The 16,057-nt window shown below is 42.7% G+C and overlaps 1 protein-coding gene across 1 annotated transcript in view; it reads left to right on the forward strand.

The window, feature by feature from the left end:
- The window catches only part of wdr37 (WD repeat domain 37), a 154,847-nt gene that overhangs the window by 54,802 nt on the left and 83,988 nt on the right, over window positions 1-16,057 (forward strand). Inside the window, 5 exon segments of the mRNA XM_085987595.1 lie at window positions 9,349-9,445; window positions 11,272-11,367; window positions 13,888-13,952; window positions 14,335-14,388; window positions 14,390-14,419. Coding sequence (XP_085843721.1) covers window positions 9,349-9,445; window positions 11,272-11,367; window positions 13,888-13,952; window positions 14,335-14,388; window positions 14,390-14,419 — 342 coding nt within the window.

Below are 16,057 nucleotides of genomic sequence, written 5' to 3' on the forward strand. Positions count from 1 at the left end.
CTATCACCGGCTCCCGTTACAAGACAAAGCGCCCCTGCAGAGATTTCTGCCCGCCAAAAATATTACAAAGACAGGACTATGATCTGGCGGGAGATAAGACTGTCCCAAAAGGGTATAACTATGGATTTGAAAAGTCCATCAGGGCGATTTTGGTAGGTACGGCACACTGGACGTTACGCTTCACTTCACGCTTCGCTTCGGAACTTCTACGACTCTTCGGTTAAGGCAGCACTTCGGTTTCGGAACGTGGCCGGTGTTCGGCCAGGCAAGGCTCAGCCACGACGGGAAGACGACGAGGGTGGCCCGGGTACTTTTGTCGGGAGATCATCGACGACCCAGGCCGAAGGAGAAGACACCCTCCAGCTCTGTTTCGAAGGATAATTATGATGGCATAAAGAAAGCAATTCGGTATCAGCGTCCCGTCCCGGGGAAGACCCTCAGAAGGACAATCATTATGACTGTATGAAGGACACTCCAGGCCTAACACTCCAGTGCCTCAACATCCCATTCGGTAACGGACCTTCCATGTGCAATTCTACAATATCACATCGGTGACAGATTCTTCCATGTGCATCCAGTTCTTAAAGTCACGTCGGTAACGGATTCATCCATGACGAGCGCTCATCAAGACTGTATCTGCTGCTCCATCGCGTAAGAAAACCAAACTGCGCCAGAAGTTTCCAAATCCACGTGACGACGGAAAGCTGTGCCAAAAAGGCTGCGAACCCCCTTTTCGCGAATCAGAAAGTGGTGAGCATGATCCCGAGTTCCTCAAGTCGAAACTTAGTTTAGGTCTAGGGGAGGGGGTTAAGGGTAATCGTAATGTGTTTTCCCTTTTACGATGTGCCGTGTGTTTCCCATTTCCATAGAGTTAAGTTTATAGATATGTGCATGCTTGTAGTTACTTTAATCTGTGCTTATGACATGTATTTTATAATGCTGCAAACTGTTTAATAATAAAAGCATCCATTTCGTGCTATTCAACCTGGTCTATTGAGTTTTTCTCTGCACTACAATTCCCTGCACCCAAGTCCAAGGTCTAGAACCGTAGGGAAGAGTGGGTCGAACCACTCAAGGGTAATTATTGCACGAAGCCTGGTAGGAGACCAGAACGAGCAAGAGAAACCCCCTACACTCAGAATCACGGATCTAACACCTTGGCCAAAGAGTTTGACATGAAATATTCTTGGATCGTTACACAGAACTTCCTTGAGAATTCAACAAATAATAAATATTCTGTGGATAGAAACTGCTTTTATCTGTTTAATTTCATTGAAGCAGGGAGGCAGAGAACTTTGAAGACATTACCAAATTGGAATAAATCAATTTAGGTTAGTGCATGGCTATTTTCACTATACCAGTTAACACAGAACTGCAGCAAAATGACATTTCAGTCTTACATTATATAATAATGAAATTCATATAAATAATGACTGATTCTGAACTGAATGATTGATTGAGACCAATTCACAGAGTCCCGTCTCTTTAACATGTGCAAAACACAGGACCTGGCATTTACCGTAAACTCGTTAACCAAGTGCAAAGGCAAGCAACCTCCTTTTTGAAGGAACATAAACAAAGTCATCTGCTTATATTTCTTTTTGGAAGAATGTTATGCCATTTGTCTACCTACCTACTCGTATCTCCCGTGGCATTGTTTATGCTAAGTCAGATGATTTGCTGTTTTGTAATGACAGGAGTCTTATATTGGGTAGTGCACAGTGTTTTAATCTGCTGTTAGTGAGATTGAGTTCCTTTAAGGTCACAGAAGTCTAATTGCTGTTAGTAAACATGGGGTGCAGTCAGTCATGGTGCAGTTGCTCCTTGGTGAGAAGTTTGCAGATTCAAAGTTTCTTGCAAATTTTAGGCAGCAGGTCAGAACTCTGGACAAAATGCCTAGATTTTTTTTTCTTTGGGTGTGATTGCTAAGTTGAGTTAGAGCCTATATATAGTAAGGTTTCTGTTGCTGTGAGTGGATCTTCGTACATTGCAAATGATTGGCATTCAGTATCTTTTAAATACATTTTTTCAAACAGTGACAAATTTACATAGACAGTCTACTCCGCATAACTCAAAGCTAATTTTGTGCAAACAAATACGAAATAGCAGTGCAAATAAACCGAGTTTAATGAAACAGCACATAATACCCTACGTGAATACTTCAACAATGTCGTAAAACATTAAAACAATTATTAAAATACACGTGATCGAAACTTGAGCACTGTACAAGACTTTATCAACATTAACAGTGAATGCAAAACACATCTCTACTGGTAGTCACAACAGAGAACTGCTGCATGGGTTGGCCCTCAGTGCCTGTGTAGGATCCTCAACATTGTCAGATATAGATAGCTGCTGGCTCTGCTGGTGGTGTGAATTTACAGTACAGTTAGCAATTGACTCTACTCTCAGCTCCTCTCATAATGAATCATGTGCACTGCCTGCAGAACTTCCAATTAGTACACCTACATCATGAGTGGTAATAACTTCGCACCAAACAGTGATGTTTCAAAGCATAAATCAAAAAAGCATCCATTAGCTGCATCACAGACGTGTTGGGTTTAGCAATAAAAATATTAGCTGTTATATTTAGATGCAGGCACTTTATACGAGTCCCACAATTAGACTTCGCCGCTTTGTTGTGCCATGCTTCGATCAAAGTGATGTAGTCACTTCCCAAAAGGAGCACTAATCATTCATGCCATTTTCTTATTCTTGTAGATTATTGGCAGAGTGAAAACACCATGAAAACATTGGAGGTTTTTGGGATTGCCAATCACCAACAGCTTTCTTTTCCCCACAGCTACAACAAAAGCAAAATACTGCGGATGCTGGAAATCCGAAACAGGAACAGAGAATGCTGGTAACACTCAGCAGGTCAGGCAGCATATGTGGAGAAAGAGTTTCTCTCTCCACCGATGCTGCCTAACCTGCTAAGTGTTACCAGCATTCTCTGCTTCTGTTTCTTTTCCCCACAGATATGCTAGCACAAACCATGATGGTAATTCACTTGTACGATAGCAAAATACTGCAGATGTTGGAAATCCGAAATAACAACAGAAAATGCTGGAAAAACTCAGCAGGTCAGGCAACATCCGTGGAGAGAAATTTGAGTTGACGTTTCGGGTTTGACCCTTCTTCAAAACTGGAGAGAAAAGGAACTAGATCGAAGGCAGGGCTGCGATCGGACAAAAGAATAAAAGAACCAAAAGAAGTAAAAGAGATTAGAAGCTAGACGAGATGGTAATAGGCTGGGATTAGGTGTAAAGTGTACTGGCAGGGCAAAAGATAGCTGCCAGGTGTGAGAGAGAAACAAAAGGAAAGGGGGGGGGGAGGAAAGGAGTGGAAAAATATAAGTAAAAATGAAATAGGGGCCGAGGTTATGATCTGAAATTGTTGAACTCGATATTGAGACCGGAAGGCTGCAGAGTGCCTAATCGGAAGATGAGGTGCTGTTCCTCGAGTTTACGTTGAGCTTCCGTGGAACAGTACAAGAGGCCAAGGACGGTGAGGTCCGAGTGGGAATGGAGCGGTGAATTGAAATGACAGGCGACCGGAAGCTCGGGGTCACCCTTACGGACTGAACGGAGGTGTTCCGCAAAGCGGTCACCCAATCTGCGTTTGGTCTCCCCAATGTAGAGGAGACCGCATCGTGAGCAGCGAATACAGTATACTAGATTGCGAGAAGTACAAGTAAATCCGATTAGGCACTCTGCAGCCTTCCGGTCTCAATATCGAGTTCAACAATTTCAGATCATAACCTCGGCCCCTATTTCATTTTTACTTATATTTTTCCACTCCTTTCCTCCCCCCCCCCCCCCTTTCCTTTTGTTTCTCTCTCACACCTGGCAGCTATCTTTTGCCCTGCCAGTACACTTTACACCTAATCCCAGCCTATTACCATCTCGTCTAGCTTCTAATCTCTTTTACTTCTTTTGGTTCTTTTATTCTTTTGTCCGATCGCAGCCCTGCCTTCGATCTAGTTCCTTTTCTCTCCAGTTTTGAAGAAGGGTCAAACCCGAAACGTCAACTCAAATTTCTCTCCACGGATGTTGCCTGACCTGCTGAGTTTTTCCAGCATTTTCTGTTGTTATTATGGTAATTCACTTCTTTTTTTCCATTGAACTCAGGGCAGGATTTTCATTCAGGAGTCGGGTTGGAGGCAGGACTACAACTTTCGGGGTTGTAGTCCCGCCTCAATCGAGATGCGACCAATCCATGCGATTTTAACTTGATTGACCTTGTCGAGCCCGCCCAGCGGGCTCAGCAGGCCAATTAAGGGCCACCCGGCAACAGGTGACATCACAGACTGAAATTTCATCTGTCAAGACGTTTTGACAGATGAAATATCAGCGTTTCACAGCTGTTTGAAGCTGTCAAACACTGACAGTCTTACTTCTAACATGAGTCCTTCTCCACAGACTAAGTTAGAAATCTCTCCTGCACAGAAAGCTGCAGGCTATCACTTTTGACAGTTCGCAGCCATTCTGCTTTCTGTGCCGGTGAGATGAGGGACTCCCGGGACCTAAAGGAAGGAAGGCTGAAAAGGTAAGAAAAGGTAATTTACACTTCTTTAATCACTTTAGACACACCAAACACACTTACCTTTGCACTCATGCACACATCACTCACCTGAACACCGACATCTCGACCCTTCCAAGTCCTTCAACCCGACGGCCCACCTCCTCTAACTTGGCGTGGTTTGGAGCCGTCGGGAATCCCACACTTCAACCTTAAAAATAGGGATTAGGCTAAAAACTGCCCGTTAACTACCTGTTAACAGGCAGTTAATTGGCACTAATCCCTTCCCGCCTCGGGTAGGCGGGTCCCAGTGCGGGGCGGGTACCCACCTCCTTTGAAACTGGCATGGAGGTGGGTTCGGGTGTGGGATGGGGTCGGGACCCCTGATTTCGGGATTTTAACCCCCCGCATGCCTCCAATCCCGACTCCACGGCCCAATGAAAATCCTGCCCTCAACATCCAACTTGGGTACAGCCTGTTTATAAAAAAAAACCCCGTCTGTTTCAACAACAACTTGCATTTATATAGCTCTTTAAGGTAGAACAATGCCTAAAGGTGCTTCACAAAGCAAAAGGGGGCTATATTAGAAGTGGTAACCAAAAGCTTGGTCAAAGAGGTGAGTGAGATGGAGAGGCAGAGATTAGGGAGGGAATTTCAAAACGTGGAGCTACCAATAGTGAGGCGAAGGGAGTGGGAGTTTGCGGGGTGGGGTATTGTAAGGCTGGAAGCGGGGTTGTAAGGCTGGAAGGAGGGACATGGCAATGAAGGGATTTAAACACTAGGATGAGAATTTTAAATGGAGATGTTGGAGGCCTGGGAGCCAATATAGGTCAGTAAGAACTGGGGTGATGGGTGGGCGGGACGATGTGGGATAGAATACAGGCATCAGAATTTTGTATGAGCTGAAGTTTACAGAGGGTGGAGGATAGAAGGCCGGCCATAAGAGCATTGGAATAGTTGGGGCTAGAGGTGACGAAGACATGGATGAGGGTTTCATCAGGGCTGAGGCGGGGGCGGAGGTGGGTGATGTTATGGCGGTGGAAGTAGGTGATCTTTGTGATGGAGAGGATATAGAGTTGGAAACTCAGCCTGGGGTGAAAAAAAACACCGAGTCTGTGAACAGTACGGTTCAGTATGAGACAGTGGCCGAGGATTGGGATGGAACCGGTGGCAAGGAATTTGTGGCAGGCGCTGAAGAGGAAGGCTTCAGTTTTCCCAGTGTTTAACTGGAGGAAATTGGTGCACATCCAAGATTGGATATTGGACAAGCATTTTGACAACACTGAGGCGGTGGAGGGGTTGAGAGTGGTGTTGGAGAAATAGAGATGAGTGTCATCAGCATACATGTGGAAACTGATCCCATATCTCAGGATGGTGTTTCATCTGCACCAAGTATGTCTTTGGGTTTATGTTGAGATAAAACTTCATGCTTCTATCACTCTCATCCAGTTGTTGATGCTTTCTGTGGGACCGCCACTTGTCTCCCCATGTGTGGACCTGGATATGAAGCGGTTGACTCACGATACAGAAACAAGATTGGTTCCAAATTCTTTGGCCAATTCACTTGCCTTTTCCAGCATACCTGAAGAAGGTTAGCTGCTCTGCCCTGCTTGAACTAGCTCACCAAACCTGATGCGATATTGGGACAAGCTGAGGTGCGCATCCTCTTCCTTTTGCTGTTAAAAACTCTGCTGGTAATCAGCAGTGATTCTCTTCCAGTTATTCCGGGTAGGTGGCAAGGATGATGGGAGGGTTGTTAAATTTCTGTGCCATTCTTCATTTCTCCAGGGTGCTCCTCCACATATTTAATCTTTTATTTTTGCTCAATGGTAAAAGGTCTTGCACTTCGGGCACGTTCTCACACGGCACTCAGTTGGGGGAGGGCACCTGATAGTGAGCATGTTTTGAATTTGTATAAAGTGGCATATTTCATTGGTCAAGCCCTGATTTTGGCAGCAATTCGCACTAGAATTAGCGGAGCTTTTGAATTACCAGAATGAGTTAAAACAGTGAATTTTCAATGCATTTTCGTGGGATGCATTTTTTTGCCGTGATTTTGTTTTGAGTTAAAAGACATCTCTAATTAAGCGGTTTGAATAAAGCAGAGCAGACTATGAGAGTCTTGATGGAACCAAGGGATGCTAGATGCACTGTAATATTTATTAGTACCCAATTTCACAATTTGTGATGACGTTCAACAATTGCTTTAAGCGTACAAACATTTTTATCAATTAAACTGGTGATTGGAAAAACGGGTGATCTGTATCTACGTTTTGGCTTTCTCTACTACACACAATATGCTAACAATCTCTTACATATTACAGTGCCTTTATATACTAAAAATTTATTCAATATAAAAGGCTCTCTACTGATGATCAGATTTGTATTAACATTTCCTTCGTGTTGTAATTCTTGGTTGATTGACTCCTCTTACACCTCCTGCCAAAATTGGCTCTTCGTGCACTTTTTACTTTTGAATATATTTGCTGGGTATTTCGGAACGAACATATATATTCGGACAAATAAATTGGCCAGAAAAAGCAGTAAACCTGAGGATTGGGAGCAGTTTAGGATTCAACAAAGGAGGACAAAGGGATTAATTAAGAAGGGGAAAATAGAGTATGAGAGTAAGCTTGCATGGAACATAAAAACTGACTGTAAAAGCTTTTATAGATATGTGAAGAGAAAAAGGTTGGTGAAGTCAAGCGTAGGTCCCTTGCAGTCAGAATCAGGGGAATTTATAATGGGGAACAAAGAAATGGCAGACCAATTAAATACATACTTTGGTTCTGTCTTCACAAAGGAGGACACAAATAACCTCCCAGAGATGTCGGGGAACATAGGGTCTGATGAAAGGGAGGAACTGAAAGAAATCAGTATTTGTAAGGAAATGGTGTTAAGGAAATTGATGGGACTGAAGGCCGATAAATCCCCAGGGCCTGATAATCTACATCCTAGGGTACTTAAGGAAGTGGCCCTAGAAATAGTAGATGCATTGCTGATCATCTTCCAACATTCGATGGAATCTGGAACAGTACCCATGGATTGGAGGGTAGCTAATGTTACCCCACTATTCAAAAAAGGTGGTAGGGAGAAAACGGGGAATTACAGACCGGTAAGCCTGACATCCGTAGTGGGGAAAATGCTAGAGCCCATTATAAAAGATGTAATAGCATAGCACTTGGAAAACAGTGACAGGATCGGACAAAGTCAACATGGATTTACAAAAGGTAAATCGTGCTTGACTAATCTACTGGAATTTTTTGAGGATGTAACTGGTAAAATAGATAGGGGAGAACCAGTGGATGTGGTGTATTTGGACTTTCAGAAGGCTTTCGATAAGGTCCCACATAAGAGATTAGCGTGTAAAGTTAAGGCACATGGGATTGGGGCAAGGTATTGACTTCGATAGAGAACTGGTTGGCAGACAGAAAGCAAAGAGTTGGAATAAACGGGTCTTTTTCCGAGTGGCAGGCAGAGACTAGTGGGGTACCGCAGGGATCAGTCCTTGGACCCCAGCTATTCACAATATATATTAATGATCTAGACAAGGGAACTAGATGTAATATCTCCAAATTTGCAGACGACACAAAGCTGGGTGGGCGTGTGTGCTGTGAGGAGGATGCCGAGAAACTCCAGTATGATTTGGACAGGTTGGGTGATTGGGCAGAAGCATGGCAGATGCAATGTAACGTGGATAAATGTGAGGTTATCCACTTTGGTGGCAAAAACAGGAAGGCAGATTATTATCTGAATGGCAATAGATTGGGAGAAGAGGACGTGCAACGAGACCTGGGTGTCCTTGTGCACCAGTCGCTGAAGGTAAGCATGCAGGTGCAGCAGGCGGTTAAGAAGGCAAATGGTATGTTGGCCTTCGTAACGAGAGGGTTTGAGTGCAGGAACAAGGATGTCTTGCTGCAGTTGTACAGGGCCTTGGTGAGACCACATCGTGAGTATTGTGTGCAGTTTTGGTTGCCTTATCTGAGGAAGGATGTTCTTGCCATGGAAGGAGTTCAGCGAAGATTCACCAGGCTGATACCTGGGATGGCAGGAATGACGTATGAGGAGAGATTGGGTCGATTAGGCTTGTCCTCGCTGGAGTTTAGAAGAATGAGAGGGGATCTCATTGAAACTTATAAAATTCTGACAGGACTGGACAGACTAGATGCAGGAAGGATGTTCCCAATGGTCGGGGAGTTCAGAACCAGGGGTCACAGTCTAAGGATAAGGGGTATGCCATTTAGGACAGAAATGAGGAATTTCTTCACCCAGAGAGTGGTGAACCTGTGGAATTCTCTACCACAGAAGGCAGTAGAGGCCAATTCATTAAATATATTTAAGAAAGAGTTGGATATATTTCTTAAGGCTAAAGGGATCAAGGGGTATGGGGAGAAAGCAGGGACCGGGTACTGAATTTGGATGATCAGCCATGATCGCATTGAATGGCGGAGCAGGCTCGAGGGGCCGAATGGCCTACTCCTGCTCCTATCTTCTATGTTTCTATGTTTAACCTTTAAACCTCAATCATTCATCTTTTCACTGTAAATGACAACTTTATAACCTAAGCTTTATAGTATCTAAGAAGTGCTGCATTGAAATACAGAACTCCTTTTTCACTGCAGAACTTATCCCAGCTGTGGAGAAAAACGATATCTGTTATCAGTCCAGATATACAAACAGAACAAAGGACCGTTGACATTCTGAATAATGTGCCGATCCTCCAGTAACAATTTACGTCACTGATCTATAGTGGGAATAATTTTTTTTTAAATATTGCTCTAATTAATAACCAGCAAGTGACTCTTAAAATTTATTTTTTTCCCCTAGGATTCCAAACTGCCACCATCAATTCGGCAAACTTTGCTGGAACTATTTGGACAGATTGAGAGAGAATTTGAAAATTTGTACATTGAAAATTTGGAGTGTGAGTATCATCTGTGTACAGGTACTTGAATGACAACAGTCAAAAGACAATTTAGCCATTTGTTACATGGGAAATGAGGAGTCTCAACGTGTTAGTCTTGATACAAGCTTCAAACCGTTGCTGTGTACTTGTACTATGGGTAAAATTTTAATACTCCAATGTGGATCACTGCAATATATAACTCGATACTGTAGAATTCAGTGGTTTACATTGGCACCCACAGTTCCAAGCAGCTGTAATATTTAAAAACACACGGTGTAGTTAAATTTCACATTTCTGTCTCTACAAAATATTCACTGCAATTGCAGCCAAAACTGGCATCAATTTAGTCTTTGAGAAGGTAGCGTTGAGGAGGTAGTCTGATAGAAATTACAAATCGAATAAAGTTGTTTGGCACAACCTGTCCATGATGATGTGCCCACTCCGTTCCCATATCCCTTTTATTCTCCTTTCCTTCAACCACCTATCTAACCTATTCTTAAATATTGATATGTTCTCTGCGTCCACCACTAACTCTGATGCTGCAATCCACAGCCTCACAACCCTCTGTGCAAAAAAAGTTTCCCTTGCTCTCTGCTCAAAATATTTTACATTTAATCTTGTAGCTAGGCCCCCTTCTTCTAGACTCCTAAACCACTAGAAACTCTGCTATCTACTCTGTCCCATCCCCTCATAACTTTAAACTCCTGTATCAAATTAACCCAATAATCTTCCCTGTTCTAATGACAACAGTCCAATTATTTTAGACTGCCTTCATCATATTTATATTTCCTCCTACCAGGCAGCATCCTAGTGAATCTATGCTGTACTCTCTCCATTACCTCAACATGCATCCTGGCACCCAAAAGTGCACACATTACTCCAACTGTGGTCTTACTCAGATTATAGATTTATCATTACATTTCAATTTTTATATTCTATGCCTCTCTCCATAAACCCAGTATTCTATTAGTCTTGCACCAGTTGTGCTTCACACAAGCTACAGTATAACTGTAATGGAGTGAAGCCAACTTTTTTAAATTACAGAATATTTAAAAAAGTTTTTAATGTTTTAATGTGAGAAGACCGGGCAAGAAAGTTAGCTCTTTTTAAAGTTTTGTTTCTTGATTTTTCCTCTTTTCCTGTTCTCTGAAGATTCCAGCCGGAATGCTGTTCCACAACTGGCAGCAGGTCACCTTGAAGGTCATGCAAGTGGGCCTTCTCCATATTCGAGCCTCAGCAAACACTTAACTGTGGTTAGCAACATGGCCAAGTCGAGTCCCATCTTCACTTGATGTTCAAACATGTGCACTTTCCTGCAGAGGCCAGTGATAGCAATTAGGAATGGGCACCCAGCCGATTTTCCCCCCCTCCCCACTTTCAATCGCCCAGGATCCTGATGCTACCCTCGACAACTGCTATCATGCTCAGGAGCTAACTTGTCAGAGATTTGGGATTGAACCTGGGTGTCTCTGATCTTTATGGCCTGGTATCACACCAAACTGCCTGTTATCAGTGTAATCTTAGTTCGATAAATTTTATGTCACTTATCCCATAAGATATTCCCATAGTGTTTGTGTTAAAGCCTTTTTTAACTGATGGAATGCAGTAGCGCACAATTCATTTTTCTGGCTTAACAATACAGTTTTCTCATTTGTTTCTAACTTAACTCAATATGAAAAAAGTAACTGGATCATAAATACATTTCCTTAAGTTGCTCATTAACGAATTTTATTTGTTTATGGTCTCATATCTCAGTGTGTTCAAATACACTCCGTTTACAATGTACTTAGCAAAACTAATTGGATTACAATGATTGTGTGGTTTTTTTTCTCCTTCCCTTGCAGTGCGAAGAGAAATTGAAACTTTGAATGATCGTCTGACAGCTGAAGGTCAAACAGTGGATGGGGGAGATTTAAGCAAAGGACAGTTGAAGGCAAAAGGTTAAGAAAATGAAGCTTTAGTTGTGTTTATATTAAGCAATAGATATATTGGGAATCTAAATATATAAAGTGGTAGAATTTACATTTACTGTATTTACAAGTTAATCTTTCTAAACCACAACATGCTGGGTTACAGTTGAAATGTTGCATATAGTTTGAACAACCCATTTTAGAAAGAATATTGGAACCATGGAAAAAATTCAGTGTATATTCACTTGGACGATACCAGTGGTGAGAGAACAACTCCGGCCTTTCATAGTGTTTTTAAAGAATTTTAAAGGGGGCGCCAATTAACGTGTTCCGAGAGTTTGAAAGAATAAATCAATAACAAGGGGACATAAATTTAGGCTTAATAGTGTAAGTGTAAAGGGAGAGATTAAAGATTGGCCCAGAATTTGCGGTCAGCGGTGAAGCACACGCATTCACCACTGGCTCTGAAGTAAGCTTCGCACAAAGATCTCTCGATCTCTGTCAAGAATTTTGGGTTTTCTGACACGTAATTGAAATCAATGGAAGTTCATGAGATTCCCAGCGAAGAGCTGCTGTGACGTCAACAAGTTGTCTAAGCAGCCAATCAAAGCGCAGAATTCTCCCAGACAGCGAACCAGGAAGTGGGCAAGCTCCTAAGATTCAAACTTTTAAAAAATGTTGGAGCAAAACAACGATTGGGGCTCTCGCATGGGGAAAGGGCAAACCTGAAATAAAGATGAATGAACTTAAAAAAAAATTTTTTTTTATTTTTTTTAAGTTTCTTAAAAAAATTTATATTTATTAAAATGGATAAATTTGACATTGCACAAAATTAAAATTAGTTTTTCCGGGCCATAACTTTTGTTTAGCAGTCAGTATGCTGTTAAAACCCCAGTTACACCTAATCCCTTTGGGTCTAACTGTTAATGGGGTATTTAACAGCGTAATTACTGCGGGAGAGCCAAAGTTTTCGTCAGTTTCAATGATTTGAGAGATTTCACTGATTGCTGGCTCCGTGGGCGTGGGGGAGGGCGGGGCCACTGCGCAGCCTGTGGAGGAGCAGTGAATGACTGACCTCAACTTCCAGATTTCCGCTTTAGGCTGCACACGCGCTAAATCCTGAAGTTGCGGTCAGTTTCAAAGGGGAAATGACGGCGAGCGCTGCCAGTTTGCCGCGATCAGGACTGCAAATTCCGGTCCAATATTTTTTCACAAAGGGATGATTTACAACATGTAGCTATTGCAGTTGAGTCAATCACGACATTTAAGAGGGAAAAACTAAGATATTGAGGATGAAGGTAACAAATTGGGGAAAGGGATTAAAATAGATAGTGCCAATGTGAAGCGGACACCGGCATAGCATGATGGGCCAAATGGCAGCAGCTTGTGCTGAAATTTCCATGATACTATGCTATTCATTCGACTGGATCTTATCCGTTGAGTTGTGTACAAACACAACTTACTTGCCTTTGAGTTATTACCTATACATATATTATATTCATATATAGAATATATATATCAAACAGGATTATAAAATTCTCAGTTAATGTTTGAAAAGCGGAATTTAAATCTAAAGTTTACCTAATAGTTTATATTTCATTTGACCTGCTGTATTTTATATAATTGTTGTACCATTTCAACTGAAACGAGGTGATAAATAATATGCAAGGACGTTTTAATTAATAGAGAAGGGCTACATTTGGTCTATTAATCACCAGTTCTCTCCAGTGATTTTATTTTCGTTTCCATACAACAACAGTAATAAACTTATATATAGCACCTTTAATGTAGAACAACATCCCGAGGCACTTCTCAGAGGAGAGAAACTAGCATGGCATGTAAGTGGAAGTTAGAAGAGATGTCCAAAGCGTGGTAAAGTTGGGGAGCGAGCTGGAGAGGTTTAGGCAGGGAATTCCAGAATATAGAGCCAAGATAGCTGAAACTGTGTCGTCAATGATGGAATGAAGGGATGAGGGGATCAACAGAATGCTGTAGTTGAAAGAATAAAGGGCTTGGGGCAGACAAGGATGGAGGAGGCCAGAGGTAGGATGGGGTGGGAATTAAGCATTTTTTTTTACTGGTAGCTTGTATTTCATATCATTAGTTAATGATGGGAGATGACGCTATTCTTCAGTCCCAAGTGAAACAGGATTTTGTTAGACAAATGGGTTTATTGTAACATTACATTTCTAACTGTTGTGTTCAGTTATGTGCCATGTTTAAATCCAAAAGGATTGCACTTGTGATTTCCCCCAACTTTGCGACTTTCCCCATATACCATGATCACTTTTTCTTTGAAGATTTATTCATCCCAGTCCAAACAGTTGGCTAGTATATTAAAAAAAAAAAATTGTGGTTGATTTGCTAGTAATATCATTTGTACCAGCTTTGGTCTGTGTAGGAAAGTTTTAAAAGAAAATAAGGCGTTACCTTTTGTTTCTTTCCATGAAACTCTTGATATTCATCTCGGGTCTGGTTACGAATTGGTTCATTGTCTGTTTTGCACACATCATTCAATGGTTGACAGAAGTTCTGTTTGTATTTGTGTAGCCAGCCACAGTACCAGCCAGTTATCTCAAAAACTGAAAACAACTTACAAGGCCTCTACTAGCAAGGTATGTTGTTGATATGTATTCAAGGCATGCAACACATTTCTGCCAAAACTGAACATACATAAGCTAATATCCCATCATAACTTATTGCTAAATGGTTGCAGCTCTATGCACTAACTTTAAATGGTTTACTTTTTATTCTGTTGATCTTTGAGTAAAAGAATCTTATAATTAAAAAAAGGTATACATTAACGAATGGTTGGAATGAAAAATGTTAAGTATGTTTTGTGATTTTTTTAATGTACTTTAAACTAAAAACATTTGTTTGATGAGGTGACTTTAAATGAATGTGTTGCAAATTGATGATGAAGAAATGGTATAGTCTTACACTCGTGTGTTCCCAGCAAGCAACAAACCTCAGTCTTTTCTTCTGCTTACGATGTAGTGGTCAAACACTTTCCCACGCAAAGCAGTTGGAGCACGCAACTTCAAAAAGGTGAAGTTGGGAGTTGTGGGGTGGAGACTCGTGGGTAATTTGTTTTTCAGTGAATCCATATGCATGTTGCATCTAATTGGTAACAGTGATGGAATTACTGCAGCTGCGTGGACCTCGAAATGTGTTTTGGAAAATATAACATAAAAATGCTTTTGGTGGTATGCAATACATTTTTAAAACATTGGTAACCTTGTGTATGTTTGATATGTGATTAACACGAGAATGAACAGATGTGCGTTTGAAGTTAGTTTTGTCTTTTTTTAACTTGAGTGTAAAAACAGTAATAAAATATAAGCTTACTAACAAGAAGTTGGGCATCAGCTTTCATAGTGTTTTTTTCTACAGTTTGGGATCAACAGGAGAAGAAACTCCTTTCCCTTCCTTAAACTGCATGGTTTCTTTTCCTACGCTAGAAATATTGGAGTATGCTAGTAAATCTCCTACGGCATTGCCCATGTTACATGAAGAGAATGCTGTACATTCCAGATAAAAATGAAAGGAGGAAAGTTGGAGACAAATGTAGATAGGATATTAAAATTTAGGAACTTCAAAAGGAGAATCTGCTGCAGGACACAGGAGATTCACAGATTTCTGTACTAAAACCTAAACTGCTGGGAGACGGACAGAGGAGATGCCACAGTGCCATGTACTGAGGAAGCCTGAATCATGACGACATATTATTGACAGCGGTAGAAAGGGAATTCCCATTATAAATAGCCTCTTAACCACCTTTATTCTAATGAAAAGAGCTCCTGTTTCTCCAATCTTTTCATAACTAAAGCCTCTCATCTTTGGCCTTACCTTAGTGAATCTCTTCTACACCCCTCCCCCCCCCCCCCCCCCATGCCCTTGATATCCTTCCCAAACTGGACAAAATATTCTATGCGGCCTAATCAATGATTTATATAGGCTTAGGAGTACCTCTTTGCGAAGATTCCATGGGGGAAAAATTCAGTTGGTTGCGCCACCCGTTAGCGCCTTAAGAGGGCGCTAAGTGGGGCGCAAACCAACAGGCGCCCGGGTGCGGCACTGCCCACGCCTCCCGCGAAATTCAGCAGGAGGTTAGTGGTGGCGCTAACCGTTAGCGCTGCGCTGCTGGCGATGACATCATCGGTGTGCGCCGCGCCCCGCTCACGCCCCGGCCATGATCTTCGGGAGCGCCCCCTGATTTACCGCCAGACGCTATGCCCGACAGGGTCAGGGTGGCGTACCTGCGGCCGGGGAGGCGCAAATTAAAGGCGAGGTGCGGGGCGGCCATTTTTGTTGTTGGCCACCTGCCATCACCTGCCTGCGCTCCCGTCCCCAGCCTCCGGAACCCCCCCGTGGAGTGCCGGCTGCGCTCCAAGAGCCCGGCACTTCTCTTGGGTGCCGGGCATTTTCCCTGCACTCCTGATCCCCAGGGGCCCAGCTGGGCCACAGATCGCGCTGCACAAGGCCCCTCCCCTTTAAGAAGGGGAGGAAGGCCTGCAATACCGCAGCGCGACGTGGCGCTGTGGCACGTAGCGCCACGATATTCACTCACAGCGCCCCGAGAGGGAGGCGGGGCGCCTCCAGTAGTGCCCCGCTTCCCTTTGGGGCGCAACCGACCAATTCCGGCACGGGGCCGCTACTTTTTCCCGGGGCGCTACTTTTAGCGCCCCGGCGAAGTTAGCGCCCCAAACGGGGCTATACT

This window comes from Somniosus microcephalus, chromosome 5 (genome assembly GCF_052327205.1).
Source record: "Somniosus microcephalus isolate GS21.2 chromosome 5, FLI_Smic_1.0, whole genome shotgun sequence".
Lineage (NCBI taxonomy): Eukaryota > Metazoa > Chordata > Chondrichthyes > Squaliformes > Somniosidae > Somniosus > Somniosus microcephalus.